General features: G+C 37.2%; 1 protein-coding gene across 8 annotated transcripts in view; it reads right to left on the bottom strand.

Moving 5' to 3' along the window:
- The window catches only part of NTRK3 (neurotrophic receptor tyrosine kinase 3), a 629741-nt gene extending 604386 nt beyond the window's left edge, over positions 1-25355 (bottom strand). For 2 of the 8 annotated variants that reach the window (XM_075858199.1, XM_075858203.1), the window contains exons 1-2: positions 25168-25355; positions 23768-24361 (exon numbers count right to left, since the gene is read on the bottom strand). In XM_075858199.1, the coding sequence (XP_075714314.1) occupies positions 23768-24009 (242 nt within the window). In that variant the 5' untranslated portion in view covers positions 24010-24361; positions 25168-25355. Of the gene's footprint in view, positions 1-23767 lie in introns of all 8 variants that reach the window. The other 6 variants (XM_075858202.1, XM_075858204.1, XM_075858205.1 and 3 more) reach the window with 4 other exon arrangements.
- Positions 25356-25838: the final 483 nt, after the last annotated feature.

Genomic DNA, 25838 nt, shown 5'->3' with positions numbered 1-25838 from the left:
CATTTAGCGGTCGATTCACAGTATTGTAGCCTTTTCTCCCATTCACTTCAATGGGAGAAGGCTGCAATACTATGAATCGCCGCTACATGAGTGTCGACAATTCACAGTGAGCAAGTAAAAATGAAGGGGAAGCAGTACTCCCCCTTCAAAACAGCTGATCATTGGGGGTCACGACAGTCGGACCCCGACCGATCAGCTATTGATGGCTTATCCTCAGGATAGGCCATCAATTTTTAGGGACTGGAAAACCCATTTAAAGGTAATGTGTTGCCAGAAAAACATGTTTGCTTTTTTTAAATTAAACATTTAGTGTGTGGGTGATTAAACATTGTTCAAATTTTTTTTATTTTTTTCACGAGTCAGGAAATATTATAAATTAATTCTAATTTATAATATTTCCCATTTCTGGTCACTAGATGGAGCTATTCCCAAAATTGCAGCATTGCAAAATTGGGTAAAAAGCCCTCGCTCTAGTGAGCTCTCAGCATCCCCCCCTCCTTTATCCTGGCTAGTGCCGGGATAAACGAGGGGTTTGAACGGTGTAACCTCCTACACTGTGTGTCGCCATTTTTTGAGCTAACACACAGTGTAGTAGGTTTACATACAGTAGTAAACACACACAAACACGAACATACATTGAAATCTCTTACCTGCTCCTGCCGCCGCGGCTCCCTCCGGCCCGTCCGCTCCGTCTGCTGCCGCTGGTCCAAGTGCACAAATCCGGAAGCCGCGACCGGAAGTAGTAATATTACTGTCCGGCCGCGACTTCAGGTCCACAGGAAAATGGCGCCGGACGGCGCCAATTTCGAATTGGACTGTGTGGGAGCGGCGCATGCGCAGAAGTCAATGGGACGGGAGCCGTTCGCAGTCCCTATGGGACTGTGGCTGCCGTATTCCATGTCTGTATGTGTCGTTAATCGACACATACAGAAATGGAACAAAAAATGGCAGCCCCCATAGGGAAGAAAAAGTGTAAAAATAAGAAAAAGTAAAACACAAACACACAAATAAATATAAACGTTTTTAATAAAGCACTAACATCTTTAACATATAAAAAAATAATTTGTGATGACACTGTTCCTTTAATTCTAACTTACAGGGACTGTAAATTACACAAGCTGTCATCACTAGTCCCCCACCAAAACGAGTCCCCTTTCAAAACAGCTGATCGGCGGGGGTCCCGGGAGTTGGACTCCGACCGATCGGCTATTGATGGCTTATCCTCAAGATAGGCCATAAATTTTTAGGGACTGGGAAACCCCTGTAACTGATCATAGTAGTAAACGTGTACTTGGGGCCTGTATGCAGGCACACGGTCTCTGTGGCTCTGTATCATGAAGCAGTAGGCAGTCTGGGGCAGATTCACTAAGACGGGTATTTCACACACCAGTCTTCGATTGAGCCCGCTGGAGTAACATGCAACACATTTTTTTGAGGCGCACACCACTTCATACCTCTCGCTGTTTAGGCTCCTAATTCATATACATAGTTTCCATAACCCAAGTCTTTAGTTTAAGACGATAAGATACTTGTTTGGATTCACTGACAAATGCTGTCCTATGTTCATTTCCAGAGAACAACTTCTATACTCAAGTGTTACAATACAATACATACAATACATGCATATAAAGAAATGGCCACTTGAAAAGTATAATCACAAGGGGATGTGGGTCAGAAAGTGAACCCCTATTATTTAGGCATGCTGTTATATCCAAGATGGCTTATAGTGTTTGCCATAATTTACAATTTGTGACATGACATTTGGGATGTATAAAAACTTTTCAAAGCTGTTGTATAGAGATGAGCAATTCTGAATAAATTTGCTGTGAATCGTAAGTGCTCCAATATTTGAACCCGTTAAAATAAAAATAATGGTCTCCTCAATCATAGGCTGCAGCAGTCACATGGGACAAAACATTGCCTCCGGAGGACTGCCCAACAGACACCAGCCAATGGGAGAAGGGACGCTACCGGAGACCGGGGGAGGTGAATACAATACCTTTTTACTAACGCTGCCTGCTGTATGTATTGGATAAGCACAGGAGGGGCAGGGGCACGAAGAGCCCAGAAAGGGCCGCAACAATGTAAAGTAATATGCTCTGTGTAGATTCTAGCCAGATGCATAACTTGAAGTACCTGGGCCCCAAGGCAAAATCTATAGCAGGGACCCCAGAACTAAAACACATGCTTTATAATACTGCTCATATGAGACAGAGGGCTTTTAGACCCTCTTAGGCTCCAGGGCCTAGATGCGACTACTCCTGCACACCATATAGTTATGCCCCTGATAACAGCAGTGCTTCTCCAGATAAAAAAATAAACCGGGGCCTATTTGTAATAGAGGCAGCCATATTGCTGTGCATTATTAATATATATTCACAAGGAGAAACAGTTTGTTAGTTCACCGGTATTATCCTACATCCCGCTTCTCATCTGTCACAATCTACTAGTGGCCTGATTTATTGACCGCACTTGGTACCACCTACGTTTTTTTTAAGATGACTATTAGAGGTCGCCCCTACTTATTTCTGAGCATACCAGACACATTACTATAGCTGCTGATTTATCATGGATCCCAACAGATGACACATTTTTTCCCCTCACTCTATGTTTACCAGGCAAGTTCTAATTTGATGATCCATGGTGTATAGTGTGTGAATTCCGCGGGTCCATTTATTGTGTCTCTGATAAATGAACACAGAGACATCCCATAACATTGAATAGACAGTTTACGCACTAAGCTACTCCTGTGAAAGTCTCCTCTTTGTTTTGCAGACAAAGCCATTCTCACAAGAATAATGCTGAATGTGATGGGATTTTTACATTTTACTTTTGTTTCTTTTTTATCACAATTTTACATTTAATACTGTCTCAAGAATGGATCATGTCACTTCACACTAAAAAATAAGAAAAAGTCTAAAAGATTCACTAAATAAACAAGAAATCATAAGGGGTTGAAGATAAGTAGAAGGAATTAGAGATTACAGAACTTTGATAACCTACGTAGAACTTCTCACTGTCTAAAGAATAAGCTAAACATATAGAAAAATAAGCGCACAACTTTAGGATGATGGCTAAGAGAAGGTGCATGTATTTATGAACGTATTATTTCTTTGAATATTTTAATATATTTATATTATTTTGAATACATTTTTGTTGGGTTTTATTTATTTTATAGTTGTGTGTTATTGTTTTTTTTATTATTATTATTATGCACGTCATTGATATATCGGTGGATTTTGCTCAATAGGTAAATCAGGTCATAGTAAGCGATTTTCATGAAATACTTCCTATTAAGGATAATCTGCAGGATGGTTTTAAGACATTTATGTGAGATGAGCATTAACTACACAATGTTTTACAGGTGATATTATAGTGTGCATCAATTACTGTAATAAATATATATTTATAATAGGAGCACCAAACCCATCGTGTGATCGTCACCCATGGGATTTCTCCTATCTAACTCGACCATGCAATACTGTGCACTCACCCATGATAAACCTATCAATTGTTATTACATACAAGGAGCTTTTGCATCTGTTTAAGCTGTAATTAGGAAATACCTACATAAATTAAATACTTCTTTAATTGCCTAGCTATGCACAGTCTCAGGCTCAGTGGCAGGTTCTCTACATATTCTACTTCCATTTCTAGACCTTTTGTGTAGGCGGCATTTTAAAAGAAATCTGTACAATTCATTTTTTTTGTTCAAGGGGAAAAATGGGGGGGGGGGGGGTATTATTTTTTATCATTAATCCCCCTTCACCTAACATAAGCCTTAAATTATTTTTCTTTTCAATTTCTCCTCCCAACTCTGCTCCCTCTTGAGACATTAAGACTGATCAGTAGCACTGACAAAGAACGGTGGTGACAGATTGGGAGGAAGCACACGAGACGTATGTATAGAAAATAGAAGGAATGCATATGATAACACAGTCTCCTGAGAATGTTAACTTGAAATAAATAGTAGAATGAGTAAATATATAAAACTCCTATATAGTACTAATTCTCTCATATAACCACTACTGATAAGTGTTGTTAACACAATATGAACATATATATATATATATATATATATATATATATATATATATATATATATATACATATATATATATAATCATAATAAAAATATTATTAATATGTAAACAAACAGTAACCTATCCATGGTTTAAAGGGAACCTCCACTTATGCAGAGGTTTCCTACTAAACTTCTCCTTACAAGCTGACTACAAACTACAGATTTTTTAATCTTTATGGCTTTTTTGTAATTCGTATCAGTAGCCAACAAAGCAACTGATCTAAGCACCAGTATAGGAGACCTCTGCAACAGTGGAGATTCCCTCTACAACCAGTTATGTATGCATTGCACTGTTCAAGACTGAGTTTTGCAAATAAATAGTTCTGAAGAATAGTTTGTCTACAACTGAACTACATCTTGATAGAGTTTTAGCATTTTATTTTTGAAAAGATGTAAACTTTAATTTTAGGGAATCAAGTATACATTTGGCATATGCCACATGTGGTTTGCAGCTTTGATCAACTGTTTGGTGTTTTAACAATACGCGGTCTCTATCTTCAAAAACGGAGGCCAACTTCTTTAAAAAGAGACACACACATGCGCTCTACATTCCAATAATTACCCTATCTGTTGAGTCAAGACAACAGAGAATTCCACATCGGCTGTCTAACCTAATTATATTGTATTTTATATTGAACAAATGTGTTATTCTGTTAAACCGTCTAGCGTTACAATTACAATATATGCCTCAGTTCAACATTAGTAATGGAAAGCTTGGCTCATATTGTGGTCGGAGAAGATTTATGAGAAAATAATGCCGTATCTCATATTCTTCAGTTTTCAGTCCCACGCACACAATATGTGTTGCCGCATAAAGAGACATGTACATGGTGCATTTCAGATAAATATCCCCCGCTCACTCCCACACATATATGTCGATTAAGGATCAGAACTGCTGTAAACGTATCAGTTTGTAAATCTTTCACTGCGATGTCATTCCCTCACTAGACTTTTCTGTACTGTGGTGTATACTAATTGGGTAGTTGATAGAGCTTTATGACTATCGCATTCCACATTTAATGAAGGTAGAAAAGCATAATATTTTCACCCATTATCTATTGAACATATATAATGTTTATATGTTTTATGTATTACCAGTAAATACTAAGCACCACTAATTGTTTTAAGTATGTGGATGCCTGACCATAACACCTATATGAGCTTGTTGGACATCCCATTCCAAAACCCATGGGCATGAAAATGGAGTTGGGTCCCCTTTTCAGCTATAACATCCTCTACTCCTCTGGGAAGGCTTTCCACAAGATTTTAGAGAGTATATGTGGAAATTTGTGCCCAATTACCCAAAAGAGCATTTGGTGAGGTACTGATGTGGGACAAGATGGTCTGGCTTAACATCGACATTCCAATTAATCCCAAATGTCTTCGATTGGGTTGAGTTCAGGGAACTGTGCAGGCCACTTAAGTTCCTCAACTCAAAACTCGTCAAACCATGTATGTTTTAACCTCATTTTTGGACTGGGACCTGTCATGCTGGAACAGGAAAGGGGCTTTCCAAAACTGTTGCCACCACGTTGGAAGCATACAATTGTCTAAAATGTCTTTGTATTCTGTAGAATTAATATCACGTTTTACTGGAAATAAGCGGCCTACCGAAAACTCTTAAAAACAGCCCCAGACTATTCTCTCTACTCCACCATATTTTACAATATGTACTATGCATTCCGGTAGTTAGTGTTCTGGCGATCACCAAACCCAGATTTGTCCATCAGACTGCCAGGTAGTGAAATGTGGTTTATCACTCCAGAGAACACATTTCCACTGCTCCAAAGTTAAGTGGCGATATCCTTTACACCACTCCAGCTTGGCATTGCTCATGGTGAACTTAGACTTATGTGCAGCTGCTTGGCCACGGAAACCCATTTCATGAAGCTCCCTGGTCACTGTTCTTGACTAGTGGCCACGCTCTTTGAGTTTGCGTGGTCTATTGCTTGGTGGCTCAGCTGTTGTTTCTCCTAGACACAATCCGATCACAATAATAGCACAGGAAAAAACAAATGGATCCAGCGCTGTGTCCTTGAAGTTTGTTTAAAAACGGAAACTATTTCCAAGTTTTAATGAAAAATTGGTATAAAAACAGGTAACATTACAAATAGATATTCTCAATGAATAGTGGGATTCATGGCAGTGTGAGCGGTGCCTACGCGTTTCTGACGCATGCAGCGTCCTTAGTCATGGCTTCAGAAATAGTTTCCGTTTTTAAACAAACTTCAAGGACACAGCGCTGGATCCATTTGTTTTTTCCTGTACTTCATACGTGTGCCGACACGAGGACCCGCGCGCAAGTCTACTCATGCGATAAGGTGAGCTGGAGGAATCCAATCTTTTTTTCTACACAATAATAGCACTTACAGTTGACTGGGGCAAATCTGGCCATATAGTACTAACAATAAAAACATAATTTTCATAAATGTCAAATAAAATTTCCATAGAACTTAAAGGGTGACTGTCCTGATTGTAGGGATCCTGTTCCTGAGATCCCCAGTGATTGGTAAAAGGAAGGGGCACCAGTTTGCAGCTGATCCCTGTATTCCTTCAGCTTCAATTGGCTTTTTTTTTATGGGTTCTCCTTGAAGAGCGGTGTAATATACATTAATATATATATCTTTTTAGCTGTTTGCTAAGTAATGGTCAGTATATGATCAAGCTGCTCATTAGTGGGTTTACAGGTGACCACGGCATGCAGATCTAGCATTGTCACTAAGGGCTAGAGGCACTTATTCATACACACACACACACACACAAACACACATATTATATATATATATATATATATATATATATATATATATATATATATATATATATATATGTATATATATATATATATATATATATATATATATATATATATATATCTCCATGCATTCATACCAGCACATCTTAGACAGAACATTTGATCCCTGGATTGCGGAGTACAAGATTTACATTTTTTAATCTTCTGCTTTGTCTGAGGCGTGTTGGCTAAATGCACGTCAGGTTTGGTGGGTGTATCTCATGTTTAACCTATGCCACATGCTTTATGCGCTGATTTTGGGGAAAACACGGTCTACTAATTCATCAACTTTCTCCCTTGTTGGTTTGGCGGACATTTGTCCATACTGCTTGAAACTGTATGGGATTTACAGATCTATACGACTAGAGATTGATGCATTATATATGAAATACTTGTGTCCCTTTACTGTTTGGTAGCATGGTGGTCACCCACGCTTTCATGGCTGATTTGCACTGGTAGACTGTTTTCTTTTTAACTTTTTGATAATTACAATAAAATTTGATATGTTTTGTACATGCTTGGTCCAGCACTTTTTTCTCTCTATGTGTATATTTAATCAATTTTAGTTGAACCCAACTTATTATAGTTATATAGAATAAATATTGGAATACAAAAATTGCATTTGCTGTATTATGCATGATGGATTTAACTGGTTGCCGATACAGGACGAGAATACTCGTCCTGAGCGGCGGGTGCATGACGCATAAGGACAAGCATTGTCGTCCTGTGTGACACAAAGTGTGTGAGCGAACACAAAAAATCTGTTAAATACACAGGAATGCACATTTTTTACAGTTATATTTGGTATCGTCACGACCGTAACAACCTGTACAACAAATGTATAACATTATTTATGATGACAGGTGTAATGTGTAAAAAAAAATAATGAAAACTTTAGCGAAACTGATTTTTTTCTGCATTTTTGCCAAAGTAAAAATATATATAAATTAAACGATAATGTAAACGTACCAAAAAATGCCACCTACATGAAGTACAACTGGTCCCACAAAAAACAGTGTCATACAGCTACATCGAGCAAAAAGTAAAAAAAAGTTATGATCAAAGAGGGAAATATAAAAAAAATTGTACTGTTCGCAATGCCAAAATTTGCATTATCCTTGAGGGGTTAAAGGAAATTTATATGGCAGATTTTAGATAAAAAATCCTACAGTTAACCATAATTAATTACTTAATTGTTTGGGTTATTTTCTGGGACCAATTTTAAGGATTACATTTTAAAATGCATATGTATGCAATATTTCCCTGCAAATGAGTTATCACTCAGAATTTTTCCATACTTTCCACTTCTGGATGTACAAACTAAAAGTGCTGGGCATTTGGGAGATTTTCTGCGTTTGACTATCTCAATATTTCACTATATTTTCTGGTGATGGATAAGCAAGTATTCTGTATGATCCGGTTCCAGATCACTAGAATTGAATTCCTTTACTGTGCACTATAATAAAACCCTCAGTGATGCCGCTGATGCTTAGACCCCATTTTAAGGACAACTCTCTCTTATAGGATTTGATAGCTATAACAATCATTTGTTCCATTGTGGTCACACATATATACATATAGCACTGTACAACCAAACATAATATGGCCTCTGACCATAAGCACATGCTTGAAATACTCACATTCAATAACTCTTGATCATTGCATCATACTTAGTAAGGATGGATAAGGAATTACATTCAGAAAAAGAATAGACCTATTGTGCAGAAGTCCATGCACAGAGTGTAACTACAGATTCACAAAACTGCATGTAGCATACAAAACAATGACACCATTATGTCGGGGTGGTCAAGTCAAAAGAAAGCATTGAGAGGGAGAAACACAAAACTTTAATTCCCACCCGCACCCCATTCATTCATATTTCTACAATATTGCTGCTTCAGAACATCAATTGTATTAAAATTAAAGTCATAAAAATAGTATATCAGGTTTTGAACTAAATTGTTGTTATTCCAAAAATGACGAACAAGAATGTCCTGTTTACTCATTAAAAAGAGGTTCTGCAACAGCTGGGGGGTGGAATATAAGGAAAAATGTACCACTACTATAACTGGTAAAGAATATTAGAAGTAACCTGGGTGTTTTGTGAAATTAACTTGGCCTATGGACTCATGCTTTTATAGGGACACGATGACTTCTCATATTCTTATAATTTAAAGTAGGGGAAATAAAGTTATAAAATTATAAAAGGATGACATATCGCTGCCATGACCCCCTCCAGTCCTATGTACAAATGGGGATACTGCACTGCATTCCTTCAAAATTTTCCCTTCTCGGTGGCGTTCACAGCCACCCACTTTACAGGGAGCTGCAGTATAGTCCCATTGAACTTGAATGGGCGCGTGCGGCGGTTCCCTGCACGGTGGGTGACCGAGAGCGGCGCTGTGCAGGGAATAACAATAAATGGGTGTGTAGAGCCAGATCAGAACTAAGGCACCTTCATTCTCAGGATCGGTGGGGGGTCTCAGAAATGGGACCCCACTAATCCGAAAGTGACGGCATATCTTAGCGATATGCCATTACTTCATGTGATGGTCAAAACCCCTTTAACAGCTTCTAAATAAACAAATGAATCAAGATTTTGTCTAAAATGAATCAAAATATGTACAGTTGGTATATTCATCGTAAAGCTAAGCATTTGTGACAGGACATGCTGAGATGTTTCACAAAATCTACAACCAGCTATGCATTATAGGATTGTTATATACAATGCCAACAGCAATATTATTTACAAGTATATAAGATGTATATCTGCTGTGAAAGGCATCTTTATCAAATCCATTATCTATGAGCTATTGTTATAAATGATTCAGTCAAATTATATTTATTTACTGTGTCTTTATTATGCAAGACTTGAAATATATATATGTCATTGATTTCTGTGTTTTCCCTTATGACTCGAAGAAGTGTCAAGCAAGAACTTGTGGCATGGATGGCAAGTTTTCACACCGTAAAACACTAAAAAGATAAAATTCTTGCTCTGCCCTTTGGCGTCCATTCAAATTCTTTTTTCATTATCTGTTCTGTTTTGTCACTTAATATCATTTCAGTTTGTCGCTTTCTGAGTTTTGTGTAGAAGTAAACAAGTCAGTTTGTTAAAATGTAAGATTCTTATATTTTCTGATTCTGAACTGTTCATAAAGGTCAATGATTTAGAGAAATCTTAATTTATCTAAAGCACACACTACTGATCAAAGTAGAGATTATTCTCCTTCTGGTATAATGAACAGTACTCGCAATAAATATGCTTCAAATAATATCATCAAAGTACAATTCTGGCTTACATTTTGATATTAAAAGTAATTTAAAGGGGAGCTCCAGCCATCCATCTTACTGAAGCTTCTTTGTCTCAATATATGCATAGAGATGGCCTGATAGTCCCTTTTTCCCACGGTTGTTTTAGTTATCATCCTTACTATAATTAAAATAGACTCTCCGTGCACTAACATCCAGACAAGCTGGTTGTGGGCTTGTGCTTGTACTTAGCGGTAAATCTGAATAGACGGAGCTACAGTTTAATAAGACGAAGCTGCAGCCTGAGCAAATGATGGTACAGGAGGAGAATTTTAGACTATCTTAGGTTTCGTTCACATCTGCGCCAGGGCTCCGTTCCGACGCAACATCACAGCTTTCCGTCGGAACGGAGCACTGACTGACACAAATGAAAACCATAGGTTTCAGTTTCCTTCACCATTGACTTCAATGGTGACGGATCTGGTGCTAATTTTTGTTTGTCTCAGTTGTGCAAGGGTTGTGTGTAGTCGACTGCGCTATTGATTCTGTCAAAATGACAGAACCCCTGCACAACCGAGACAAAACGGAAACCATTTGCAGTGGAACCGTCACCATTGAAATCAATGGTGATGGAAACAAAAAACTTTGGTTTCTGTTTGTGTCAGTCAGGGTCCCATTCCGACGGAAAGCTCATATGGAACGTCGGAACGGGAAACTGGCGCAGATGTGAACGAAGCCTTAAAATCCCTTTGGCCAATGCAGCTACGGTGCAGTCACTTATCATAACTTTGTTCCTATGGAGCAGAGTTAAAAAGCAGTTAGGTAGCTAACACTGACAACTATGTACAGCAGGTAAGCTTAAACCAAAGGTAGTAACTTACAAGTCCAATACTTGACACCCACTTAAAATTGGAACACAATTACAGGTGCTTCATTGTATTAAATATTCGACATAGGATTATCTAAAGATGATTGCAAGCTCCATGTACAAGTGTAAAAAAAATAAAAACACATATAAGTTGAATATCCTCATAAAACAAGAACATTTGCATATTATAATACAAAAGGTTTAATGGAATTTTCCCTATTTTTCATACTACATACTCAGGTCAGATCACCTGGGTGAGTAAATATCGGTTCTGTAATGGTCACTGTTCCCTATTCACATAGCAGATGTCACACTTGCCAACCTTGTAGTTTCAGCTCTGATAGTGTGGTGATTTTATATACTTTGCTTTATTATATTACTTTATATACTATAATGTATTAATTTCAATTGCGGCATCACTGACAAAGGATTGTGAATTGCTCATGCAAGAAAACATATCCATTCTAGAAATTCATATGTGGTAGGACACATGACACGTTATTTTGCTCTGTATCCGACACAGTGTTTCTAGTTGTATGTATAGGTTACGTGATATATAGTGTTGTATTCAACAGATGCTTGGGGCCCGCAGTGTATCTGAGTGGTATATCTTCACTCACTGGTCTACTCCCTGCCGTAGTAAACCACTGAGAATAACAACAAAGTCAGCAGCCACAGGATGAATCTCCCATACACATCTGTATGCAGCATAATCCATTAATGGACAAATCTATAGAAACTTGCTGTAAATAAACAATGCTTACACTGATAATATCCGCAACTGGAACTACGAGTGATCAGCTGGAGAAAGTATCGTTCGGCAGCTAAAATGTAGTATTACGAGCCAGCCATTCAAATAAATGGTGACCATGTCATACAGGAATAAGCCAAGTCGGCCAGAGAGGGAGCCACGCTTACATAGTGGCTCTATACTCTGACATATAGACTGGGTTCTGAGTGGGGGGACCCCACTTACAACCTCCAAATGCCCTAATAGGGGATATGGACAGGGGTTGTCATGAGGATAAAACTATCAGATCCAGAAAATAAAGTAGAATCAAAACAAGTAAACTATTAGAAGAGAGTCATATTTTTTGTACTTGAATTGATTAAGCTTTAATTACATGAATCAATTAAACACTTTAAAGATTGGCATTTTAATTCCATGTATTTGAAAATACAGCAAAAGAGTCACATGATCTAGGTATCTGGTTTAGATAGAACATGGCTTTGTTTCCAAATTCATAAACTTATTTTTACCTGTATATGTTTACTTTTATTGAAAGTTTAAGAGATATTATCAAATAAAAACAAATAAGCAAAAATGTAAATAATAATTACTGGCAGTCTCTGTATTGACATTGTGTCTGTCACATTACATTTCTTATACCCCATGTGAAATCTCCATATACGAATAGCATCCACCTCTCTACACAACATTATCATCTTAATTTAAAAGACGCTAAGATATTTGACTCCATTACTTGATTCTCCTTACAGTTATCTGTCTTGATATTGTAGATGTCATTCTTTCCCTATCAATTTAGTATGATCAGGTATAAGAAAGGAGTGCTAATCTTCACTGACATGTTCTGTTACAGGACAAATATGAATCATGTAACCTGCTGGTCTGTACAGTTCTGCACCAGACACCAGAAATAAGTCATACCTCATATAAAAGAATAAAAAAAAAATATATAAAAATGTTAGTAAATTTGAATCAAGAACATATGTTATGCCCACAATTGTGTCAAATGTCCTACAGCCATATGTTACTGTAAGTAAGTCTTTACAAGGATACTAAACTGTATTGCATAGCTGAACATTGACTAGTGGGCATCAACAAAAATGATAAAAATGTAGATCTTAGGTCTGTGAGACTAAACATAAAAATAGTTCTATTTAAAGCTTGACCTTATTTTAAAAAAAACAAAAAAACTTCCTGTTTTAAAGTATAAGACAAATACGTCAATCAATGGTTAAAACAAGGGGACAGTCAATCCTTAAAGGGTTTGTCCACTTTAGACTGTAATCAGTTGTGATCTGTGGGGGAACCCAGCAGGAAATATTTAATTTACTTTCAGCACCACTGCAATAGAAATAAAGCATTAGACAGGCATTGAAATGAATGGGCTGTCCATGTAATGCATGGACATACACAACCCTCCAGAAGGAGAAGCTCTCTTTGTAGCAGCTCTCTGTTCTGGAAATGAGGTTTCTGAACAGGGAACTCTCATCTATTAACTCAAAATTCCTTAATAGGGTATTTGCCAATAGGTTTTCTAAACCAGACAAACCCTTTAATGATCACTTGTTTAATCTATAGTCTATTCTTCAATACATATGCACCAATATGTGACCAATCAGGTCAAAATTATCGTTTATATTGAGTGTCTCTACACTTTTCACATAGCCTTAGGCACAATGTACTGTACGTGTTTAAATTCGGTTCATGTTACAAAAAAAATTCAGAAATGGCTTTGGAGGTTAATAAGACACTGGATACAATTTAGACATTTTACTAAAACACCATTCATAAAGAACATTGGTATAGACCAGATATGGGACAGGTGCAATTGGCCTTTAATTACAAGAAAATTACAATAGCTGGATAAACCTCAACCTATGAAGAAAATGTTTTATGGCTAAAAAGAGGACAATTAAAAACTCTTGGATAGAAGAAGCAGTCCTAATACTACAGTATAGAATGTGCGTGTAGTGGGTATCATGTTCAAGAGAATCTACACTGTCAGCATTGTTGATTCAGAGAGATTGTGCTAATTTGGTTCCCATTTACAATTAGCAAGTGACAGCAATGTCACTTGCTAATTATCCTATGAGCACTACATAGCATGATATGCTCCAGGAGATGCACTTTAATTAGACTTGGTTGTGTTGTGTAGTCTCCGTGTATTGTACTTAATAGAAGATAATACATTTTCACTGCACTGCTGCTCTTCCCTGCCCTGTAGTGACAATGAATGAGTGTCTCAGGCAGGGGCGTACACAGAAATCATCGGGCCCCATAGCAAAACTTAGCATGGGCGCCACCCCTTCTGAGAGCTTTGACATATTTACTGATACTTTCTTTATTAATCGGGTTGTCCACTCTATTGCCTTTTCTGCTTTTTAAAAATAAACTGTTAAGTTGTTATGTTAAAAGTATGATTATCTTGCTATCTTACATCATATGGATGCGGAAACCGCCGTTCATTGTAGATAAACGGTGCAGGTTTTAGCTGGCTGCCCGAGCGATCAGTGAGCACTGTGTATAGAATAGAGGCAGCGGCAGTGCCCGATCCCAGTGATCATGTGACTGGTCACATGATCGCCGTCATTCAGTTAGTGGCAGGCTGCTGATGGGTCATCGTTGCTATAAGAGGGCTGATTTCCCCTGTAACTTGGGCTGTTGTGCAGCCCCAATTACAGTGGAATAATAAGGTGTAAAAGAAAAATAAAGTCCTCTAAAGGACTTTTCTGACCTTTGAGTGACAGACCATAATAAAAAGAGAAAGTAAAATAAAATGCAACAAAACTAAATAATAAATATATATATATATATATATATATATATATATATATATATATATATATATATACATAAAAAATGCCCACCCAAAAAAAACATTCCCCCCGCCAATCATTGTCGTAACGCTAGCCCTGGCCCATTTACCCTAAAATAGATATATATGTAATATATCAACATTTATGATAGACAATGACGGTCACAAATAAAAGATCTATTTTAGGGTAAAACTATATTATTACCAGAAAAAAAATTGCTGAAATGTAAAAAAGCATATTTTTTTACTATTACTTTCAAACTTTAAGCCTAGAAATTCTAAAATAGCAAAAAGGATGTATATAAAAATGATTTTCAAAAAATGGAATCCTGCATGGGCTACGAAAAAAACATTGCAAATATCATGTTGCCAGCCCGACAAATAAAAAAGCTATAGCCGTTTAACTAACAAGTGCTAAAAATGGCTAAAGGGTGCCTGGTTCTGAAGTCTCAAAATAGCCCGGTCCTGAACCGGTTAAAAATGACTTTGTACTGAGGTCCCCCTAGTGGTGGCTGCAGTAAAATGCTATGGTTCTATGTCAAGAAGCACGAGGAGTTCAGAGCCGGGTCCTCTTCTCACCATTGGCCCCATTGCAATGGTGTGGTCTGTCTTTACGGTGAGTACGCCACTGGTCTCGGGGTGTCAATGAATGCCAATGTCAGCTCTCTGCTCTGGCAAATAGATGAAACTCCAAATAAGGGTGGAGATCAATTAGCTGAAATTGCCTAAAAGACATTTTAAAACGGATGTTTATATCGGACAACCCATTTAAGAACCATGTAAGGGTCTAAACCCAACCGTCACATAGTATGTCATAATTTATCAGAATAGTATTTACTTTTGTTGTAAAATATACAAATAATAATGTGTGCACTTCGTATAGGATTGTGCCGAGTTGTAGGGTGTTTGTTCTATAAGGATTATCCGTTCCAGTTATTGGTTAATATAACTTACAGTAACGGGTGATGCAGGCATTGTTTTTAGGCTCCAGCGCACCACCATCTGGGCACAATTGATTTCCTATTCAAAACATTAGTTGGCCTTATCATATTGACAAAATGGCTTCCATCTCCAGTCTTGACAAGAAATGAATGAATGCAATTTGTACATTCTCATTTACAAGGTTACGACAAAAAAATGCTAATTACATTTGCATTTGTGAAATACTAGCCTTCCGTTCTTCTATTTCTCAATCATAGATAAAGGCATTGCTGACAAATCATCACAATAAAAAAAGGAAACGAAAAACACTATGTAATTTTGTGATCTGGAATAAAAGTGTCCAACTGACTTCAAAAACCACCCATTAAATCTAATCATCCATTTCTTCAACTCTAAAAGCAGGTTCTTCAGACATGCACCTGGCATACAGCTGAGCATATAGTTATGATTGGAGTTTATACCTCGTGGGTTATTATAGTACAGGGCCATATCTACTGGCAGAAGTAACATTAACAAAGATAACGTGTCTGGGATAATAAGGTAGAAATGATATGTAACAACAAAACTGGCATTGTACAAAAAGTTAACTCTAGCAACCAATATTCGAAATCAAATGGGCATGGACTACGAAAGCTTATTGCATATTTTAATTCATAGTAATACGTGATGAAATATCATTAAAGTCCCAGAGGTAAATATAAAATGTAAAAAAAAAAGCCATCAACACAATCACCATTGAATCCTAGTCCTTCTTAAATAGATTCTGCAATGCTACAGTATGTATTACTGGTCATAGCAATGAACAAATAGCAAAATGTAAAATATACCCTATTTAATATAACCCACATAGTTTAGACCTAAAGATATCCTTCCATTTTGCAATTTGTGTCACACGCTTAGATGAACATGTACGCTTTTCATTGGCTTTATTAGTAGACAAAGGATCAATCAACAATAAATGATTTCTTTCTTCTTGATGCACTCGCTGACCTGATTAAAAATAGCAGACAACATTCAAAAGCTTTCAGCATGGAAAGCAAAATCAAAAATAAATAAAAAATAGAAATATACATAATATATCATTTCTTTACTGGTATGTATATAACTTTTTAAATAATGTATCTTTGCTTAAATATAAATATTTAATATCCTTTATATGACTGGTAGCATGGCCGAGCAGTCTGAGGCGCAGACATAATATCCTTTACAGACCGGTATGGTTCCCAACACAGAAGGTGTCCTAACCATAAGCAGTGGAAACAGTTACCAAATATTAGACAATTCCAAGTCTATTAATACTAGAAAGCCCAAGAGAAACCTAGTACAGTATTATTTTGCAGATTGTATGAATAAATTGTATACAAGAGTTGTAATTCTTGACGATAGTCAAATATATCAGTGGTTAGATACATTTAGATCCACAAAAGAAATGTAGTAAGTATCAATCTGCTATGGTAAAGCTGTCACTTAATAAGTCATGTTTCAGAATCACTTGCTGCAAATAGAGCCAGCTCAATACTCAGAAACTGAGACGTGAATGAAACCATCATGAGAGCTGTCTCAAAGATTAACGATGATCTTGGAAATCATGACCCTTAAAGAAGACTAATAAAGTGATAGGATGGCAGTTGGATGTATTGGAGAGAAGAAACTATTTTTCTGTAATATTTCTCAGACATCAAAGCAACTCTGGGTCAAAAATGTTCATGTACTGTTGAGACCGACCTATTGGTGGTGGCAAAGACATTGGCAAGTGATATGTGACACTTGAACATTGTCCACAATCACACTGGCATTACAATTCAGCTTTGACAGCTCTTAAAGGCAACTGGGTTTAGTTTTTATGGAACAATAAAGACAATGCTCAACAGTAAAATGTAACTATTTGATGTAAATAACAGATTTGTACTAGGATTGTGACTGTAACATGGGCCAAGTTGGTGCACAGTGTCAATAAGGTCTTGCCATCAGCCAACAGAAAAGAGTGGGTTCTTAGGTTGGTAACATCAATAGAGTGACACATTATAGACTTCTAAACACATAACTGAAGTGATAGGACTAATATAAGCTAGGTTTCATTATACAGATCAACAGGCCATGCCAAACCTTAGATAATGAGACACAAAATTAACTATTTGAATGAAACGTGACTTAACCTTTAAAGTGTTGTGTTACAATAAAATGATTCTATTTAAGGAGTTTCCGAGCATGCAAGTAATCCTTTGCCGTAAATAAGTTCCAATAACCTCTGCATTATGCTATCGGCAGGATGTAAAAAGTAAATTACGGTCTATCAATACTAATTACAAAACATTCAATAGTTTAATCTAGACCAACCACTCCTACAGTATGAGATTTAGGGATCTATTTATCAAAGTTTTCTACCGCTTTATGTTTGCTTTTATCCACATAGGTCACTTGGATTTTTAAAGATATTTTTACAGGTGTTCCTATAGCCGGGAATTAATAACAATAGGAACAAACGGTCAACATTTTTGAGAAAAAGTATAAATTATGCTAAAACAAGTACCAAACAACAAAGCAAAAAATGTAAAGTAGTATATAGATTTATATATGTAATTAATGTTTATGGCTCAGATGTGAACTCTTGTATACTCTGCCGGGCAGACTTTAAGGCCAATATGCAATGTTATCATTTTGTCCTGGGCCCAACATTTTTACCTATGCCTCTGCCCATAGGCTTTTTCATACTGCAGATCACTATATATATATATATATATATATATATATATATATATATATATATATTATATGTGATACAGAATCAAGTCAATGAGTTAATGCTTAGAATCATATGTATCTTATTATCTCACTGTAGCTTAGTATATATCTTATAAGCAAAATACCATAAATGCAAAATGTGAAAAAACAACATTTAATGGTATTTAAGTCAAAACACTTTATCGAAAGAGCCTTTTCAATATGGGTGTACCATGTAAAAGTTGTTCAGCAGGCTTTAAAATAAAAATTTATAAATGATGCCCAACAAAGATCAAACATTACTATACAAAATGCAGGCAGCCATATTGTCAAGTAATAAAACTATTTACATGCATCATGTACCATCACTATAAACGTCATGACTGAACAAAGCTCAACGTCTTTATCAAATCCGCCATTTGATCATCTCTATTATGAGTAGTAGAACATCATACAAACATCAACATTTTTTAATGTTGTATGTGCTAAACATGTACTAATGTATGTGCTAAACATGTACTAATGTATGTGCTAAACATGTACTAATGTATGTGCTAAACATGTACTAATGTATGTGTTAAACATGTACTAATGTATGTGCTAAACATGTATGGTTAAGACTACTTTATTTCTCATTCATTTGCTTTCTACATGACTTTTTTTCTGTGTTCATCATACACTGTGTTTATGGCACTCATAATGACTGCGACCCTGGCCTCCGTTTGCCTGTCTTAAATGAAAAGCTGTGACTTCACACATCCAGTAAAATGTATCTGTGGTTATTCTCCTTGCATTTCTACAAAGAAAGAATGAACCAGGCACTAGAAGACTAATTAACTGAGGACTTTGTAAAATTGAATTTATAAACACTCTTCATGAGCAACGGATTGGGTACATGTGCTTTGATTTTAGCAATCGAAATGTTGGTTATGCTGTATTTCAACAAAGCAGCCAGAATGTAGCTTAAAGGGATTGTCCAGCAGTAGAAAAACATGGACACCTACTTCCAGAAACAGCGCCACATCTGTCCATGGATTGTGTGTGTTATTGCAGCTCAACTTCATTGAATGCGCAATATCACACACAACCTGTGGACAGATGTGGTGCTGTTTTTTGGAATTAACCAGCCATGTTTTTATAATCATGGACAATCCCTTTAAGCAAAGTTTTTAAAATGAACCTATTTAGTCATGATGTACACAATGTATATTCATGACATTGGCAGCCATTTTTGATTACTATTGCCTCATGCCTTTATCAAACATCCACTTTGTAAATACACTGGTGCTATGTGTAGGTCACCAGACTCTTGCTTACGACATTGCAGGATATCTGCGTGATATGGGATTCATGGGGTCAATACAATACTAAATTGTTTTCTTAAAATTATTACATATTGTTCAGGCAAATCTCCAAATCTTCCTGTCACAAATGACAGTAATTACGCCAGAAAGGTATGAACACTCACTGTAGTGTGAAATAAGGTGAGAAATATGGGTATAATTGGGGATTGGGTGGCCACAAATCAGTCAGGCAGTTGCAGAGACATATTTTTGGAGATAGACATTAGTTATAGTGTGTGCAGACGTAGCATTTGCACCCAGGCCGTAGTGCCTGAGTAGGTAAGAGGGGGCCCTGTTACAGATTTCACATCAGGGCCCAGCAGCTTCAAGTTATACCTCTGCTGTAAGGCTCAGCTGGGGCCCATGGAAAAAAAATCATTCATGAGAAATGACACTGGTTGAAGCTTATTCTCTCTATCTCACTTTCCATTCATGTGCAGTGATGAAGCCCACTTCTCTTGAGAATAGAATCAGCATTCATGAGAGTACTCCTCATTTACAGCAGTACCACCTTCTGCATAAAACAAGTGACCATTGTATTAAATTCCAACAGCTACAACACACAGTTAAGGCTGAATTCAGCAGGGTATTCCTAGCCAAAGATTGGATAGAAGCCAATACTAAATCCTCCCGTTCAATCACGTGTTCTTTTCATCTAGGAATGCTTCTCGTGATTGGATTTTACATTTTCTTGGATTTTAATAGATAATTTGGATTTTATCATTTCAGTTGTGCCGTTGATCCAAGAAACTATTAGCTCATTGGGAAGTTACCATAAAACATGATTCACATTGGTCTTTAGAGTTATCCGGAGATCTCATGATAGTTCAATAGCACATTATCAAGCAAGATTCCTTATTTAATTAAATGGCAGACTTATTAGCCCCCATTTGTCATTGCAGCTGTATACTGATAAATAATCTGGTCACCTTTTTTGTATTTGGCCTAGAATACTACTCTGTACTGGATGAAAGATCTTGAAGGGTTTCCCAATTTTTCAGTGGGCCATCATAGTGAATCTTCTGATATTAGTCACACAACTAAGAACAGGCATACTTCAAGACTTGCCCCTGTAGACTCTGTTGACTTCACCATTAAGGAGTTTGGTTGATGTAAATTTCCAGGACACATTAGGTTGCCATAGTTAAAAAAAGTTTTTAAACCTTCAGTCTCATGAATGTTATTGATGTCACATGTCCTGTATGGTAGAAAATAGTGGAACGTAAAATTACATCTACTAAAATATTGTTTAGATGTGTTTGCTACTTATTGTACACAACAATGGCACAATATTTTTCAGTGTTTGGAGAGAGAACTAGAATATGAAAGAAAATATGGAATAGTTTTCAAAAATTAATTCGTATAGTCGCATGATCTAAAACATTTTCTTTTGCCTTTGTGTGGCATGGAAAGCAAAAAGTTGGGTGGCCAAGAATAAAACAAAGAGACAACGCCCTACATTGATCAAATATTTACCTCTTAGAAAAAAAAATGGTTTATCGCATGGGTGGAGTTACAATCTACTGCAGGGTGGGGATGTAGGCGGAAAGGCCCACTCCAATAACAACTGTACTGTACACTATTTTAGGATATTGTAAATTGTTGACTAGCACTATGTTTATGACTTCATTTATACAACTGTACAAAATCACTCTATTTGCCAACTGTAAATGATTTATGTAAGAATATAAATGAAGAAATTTATATTCTCAGTTTTGATTAGTGATTAAGAGCGCTATAAACTACAATAAGTCATGAGGCCTTTGAGAAAAATAGGAGACGCAACACTAAAACAGTGTTACACAATCATCACCCTCAACATCACTCCCATCAGGATCATCATTCACCCCCATCATTATCAGAGCTGTTATTTTGGCAACAGAACAGTACTTAGCAAGGATAAGAATAGATAATTTGGGGCTTTCCATTAACCGAAGCATCTAAATATCTCTTGTGTTCCTCACGCATCAGCCACTTGTTGGGACTTGGCCAGCAAAGTCATTGTCACTTCCCAGTTTTAGTGAGTTCAAGCTGGTTATACTAGAATCCAGCACATACGTTACCACATACATACATTTACAACCAACTAAAGCAAATTACTGAATGTATTACTTCATTACTTTTTTCTTACATCTCCATTAAATGTATTTTTATAGACAAAACCTACAGTCTGCTTAAAGTTTATTTTTAATCTCATTCCTGAATTCATTGTAACAAGCACAACATTCCTGGCTTCGTATTCTCCCCTCCATGTTTCCCATCTCTCACTCTGCAACCGTGTTCACAATATCTTGAGTGCCAAATGAAACAAATAGTCTTGCACAGCCCAAATGGACCTAAATGTGCTGTTCCTAAGGAATGGCAAATGTATAGACCCCGAGTAAGGAGGCATTCGACCATTTGCTCACACACCATCAAGCAAGCTGCAATACTCAAAGACAACTAATGCCTGAAAATGCAGTATATTACAATTTGGAGGCAGAGGAAGCAACAGCTGACAGATGAACTTGGATGGCACGAAGAACAACCAGGGGCCATATACTGGTGAGCCAGGATAAGTCAAGGTGGACATGAATACTGCTTTATTTCACCTCTGAACATTTAACTGGTATTTATTTATTCCCATGCTGTCCGCACACTTCCATAACGCCGTCACTTCCTAAGGATTATCTATAGTGTGTGATCTAGTTGGTGAGCTGAATATTTAAACACTATGCTGTGTTTTAAATGAGAGGGTGGAGAAGCAAATCTCCATGGCTCTTTCACAAATGCATGGTGAGAAGAATAAGAAAAAAAAAAAAAAAGAACTCCTGACGACAAGACATTCAGTAAACCTTCCTCCAACCAGAAACGGCTTTAATGCAAGAATTGTCTAGCAACCGGGTTTCAGAAAATGGGAGTTGGAACATGGAAACATTTTCTACTGTGCTGCTGTCAGTGGGTGAAAAATGCACTAATAATTCTTATCCAAAACATCAATTCTTACTGCATTTCCATGCACTATATAATGCCAGCACTAGTTGATATTTTCCTCTTAAAGAACTTTACCGCCATTACACGGTAAATTATTACAACACCATTTTTATGACGAACTCAAGAGCTTGATTTATTTTTCTTTTGAAGTGTAGATCTGCCATTATGAATGTTAACCATAGTACAGCTTTAGATAGGACATATAATAGGTTAAACACAAAAGCAGTTAACTCTTTAATCTCCACAGGGCCCTCTAGCAGCATCACACGAGTTAATTCCTTGCCACTCCACCATATGCAACAGTATAAACATGAAAATAGAAAAGAACTATCTGCATCATTACCAATCTGCCAGTCATTTTTTTTCCCATTATTAGCATCTGGATAAAGGGTACTAAACAAGAACTTTGAAGAGCTTTTTTCTATGCCTCCACAGGAGATTCAATTATTTTGGATTGGTATATAAGTTTGGAATTGCATTGCCCAAATAGTACCAGCAAGATACAAAAAAAGGCATTAAAATGGGTTCTGCTGAACAGTGTATTGTCCCCAATTCAGTTATCACTAGCTGTGGATAGGGTGGTTCTGAAGCAAAGGCACGTCCTGTCTGTCTTGGGTGTCCATCTCTTTATATAAATGAATTAAAGCAAATTTCAAGATGCACTTAGAGATTACGCATATACCCAACATAAAGCTGGCTCTGTCACTTAATGTCGATTATGTTCCACAACATGGAAAATATAAGTTGGTAACAACCTGATCCATCTCATAGTAAACCAGTTACCGCATACTCATTTTGTGCTGTTGTTATTTCCCAACTATATATGCCACTACAGCTACGATAGATATCACTTTATTGAGCGTAATATATCTCAGTTCCGAACCAATCAAGAACCAGCCCAACATAGAGCGACAATAAAGCAGAAAAATATGAGTGTTTTCCCATGGAACATAATAAGAGTTACTATCATGACGAGTATTCCCATGGCTCTAGGCAATAAAACCAGATTATGTCCATTCTAGTTAAGCAATAAGCAGATTGCTATATTGAGGTAGTGGAGGATTATTTGTGTATAGTATATAAAGATCACAGCGTAACAATTCTACTATAAACTGATAACATGGATCAATAAGGCAGGGTTATGAACCTGGTGTTGGATACAATACAATCCATGCCATCATAGAGCAAATGGCACATATGAATTTTAGGGTGGTATGAAAGACTTACATTGAGATTATGTTCTTGGAGAGGTCAGTGATGTTTAAGCTTGTGGTTGCATTAGTTGAATCCTGCATTTCCAAGAGGGGGAATATGTTCCCATTGTCCACTTTGTTGCAGAGAATTTCAATTTTGCTGCACACACAATTAACAGGGCAAGCCACAACCGAACCCATATAGTCCAGCAAAATGCTCCATAGTAAGAAAATCCTCCAAAAACTGCACTTTGTAGGGCACGGAGACACATCCATTTCAGACAGATGTTTTCAACCCCAAAAAAAGGGGGGGTGAAAAGGGGAAGCAAACCAAGATGAGGAGATATCTTCGCCTTTTCTTTTGATAAGCAATCAGATGCAAAATCCTCTTGCAGCTAAAGTCATCCTGAAATGGCTTAGACACACACTGCTTTCAGCCCACAGAGATGCATAGTGCCTGGTGCTGCTGCTGCTGCTGCTGTCTTGTTGATTCCAGATTGTTGGTATATTTTTTTTCCAGGAGATCTACAAGACTTCTGAGGAATGCAATAGAAGATGGGGGAGACAGAAAAAACGGGTGCTAAAGTCACCAAGTCCCACCTACTGGGCAGATTTCAAACTGTCACACCTGCAAAAAATAGAAAGAGAGGAGGTGGGGTGCGGGGAGAGGGAATCAGGGAAAGGGAGTGATACACATACAAGATCAGAGATCAAACAGCACCATTTGTAACCTGATGTATGCAAAAAAAAAAAAAAAAGACAAATACATTACACCTCCCCTATAAAAAAATGACAGTTTTCTCCGCAAGAGACACATTCATTCAGGATGTTCCCTGCCTCATCCCTGGATTCTGCAGAGCACAGTCAAGGCTGTACAGAAAAAAAGTTCAGGATGCTATTTCATCATTGGATATCATTACCTTGCTCGCATTTCCGTAATGAAGATGGGATACGGACGGAAGGGAGACATGGAATTTACAAATTTTGTTGCTTTTTAAAATCGAATGCTAAAAAAGACAGAGAATATTTGTCTACAGTGGACGAGGCTGCGTGGGAACTGGGGATGGGACATGATGTTTCTCAAGTAATATTAATCTGATACATCCAGATCTGCAGCAAATGTCCAAAATGATTCAAGTATCATGGAAAAAATAAGGGGAAGGAAAGGCAACAGGGGCTGTGAGAGCCTACAGCATGTTGCAATGAACTAGAGGAAGCAAATTAAGATGCATGATGCATTTTTGGCAAGCACAGCACCCTAAGTAGATCCTAGCAATGCTTAATTTGCTGTGCCCTTCATCAATGCTCCCTTGGATGCTGCTATATAAAATGTTCGGATTCTTTTGCTAGATGCAGACACACACAAAAATATAAAGACACACACAAGAATATAAAGACACACAAAGATACACACAATGATAACACAAGATGGACCTGCTAATGGGGGATACAGGTGCACGCCACTCTCAGACCCTGCAGATTGTAGCTCCAAACACGAACTGCTGTCTCTTGTCCAAAGGAAAGGGAGAAAAAAAAAGGTGGGAGTCTCAGCTGTTTACTGAGAGCCAGAGAATCAAAGCTGTGTGATCAGGATGAGGAGAGCGAGAGAGAGGGAGAGAGGGAGGAGAGTGGCAGGCACACACACACTCACACCAAAACTAATTCTCTATGCAGTATGATGAAAAGGAGGACAGCATGAAAAAAAATCCCCTTTATCTTAATCCCCTACTTCATACACACTTGTGGAATCCACCCCCCCCCCCTACAGTCTGCATTATACTCCTACTGCACCATTCGTTTTATTTATCCATAGATTGTACAGATTATATACAGTGCACAGAATATATATTCATACATTAGGAGGATGTCAATGGAAACATGATGCTCTCCTGTATCCGTGACCGTTTACTAATAGCTAATATGATTACGTCATTGATGTATCTGGTCATAGATTATTATCCAGAAATATGTATTTTAGCGTTTATTTTTTAATGCAGTTTTTGCATATTTTTCTGAATAATAAACATATCTTAGTTTTTATGAATGTAATAAACCATTATCAAGAGATAAAAGAATTGAAAAAACAGAATAGCTGAACACTCCAG

The sequence above is a fragment of the Rhinoderma darwinii genome, chromosome 3 (genome assembly GCF_050947455.1).
Source record: "Rhinoderma darwinii isolate aRhiDar2 chromosome 3, aRhiDar2.hap1, whole genome shotgun sequence".
Classification (NCBI taxonomy): Eukaryota; Metazoa; Chordata; class Amphibia; order Anura; family Rhinodermatidae; genus Rhinoderma; species Rhinoderma darwinii.
Note: the sequence above shows the minus strand (reverse complement) of the source record. Positions and strands in the feature narration are given on the sequence as shown.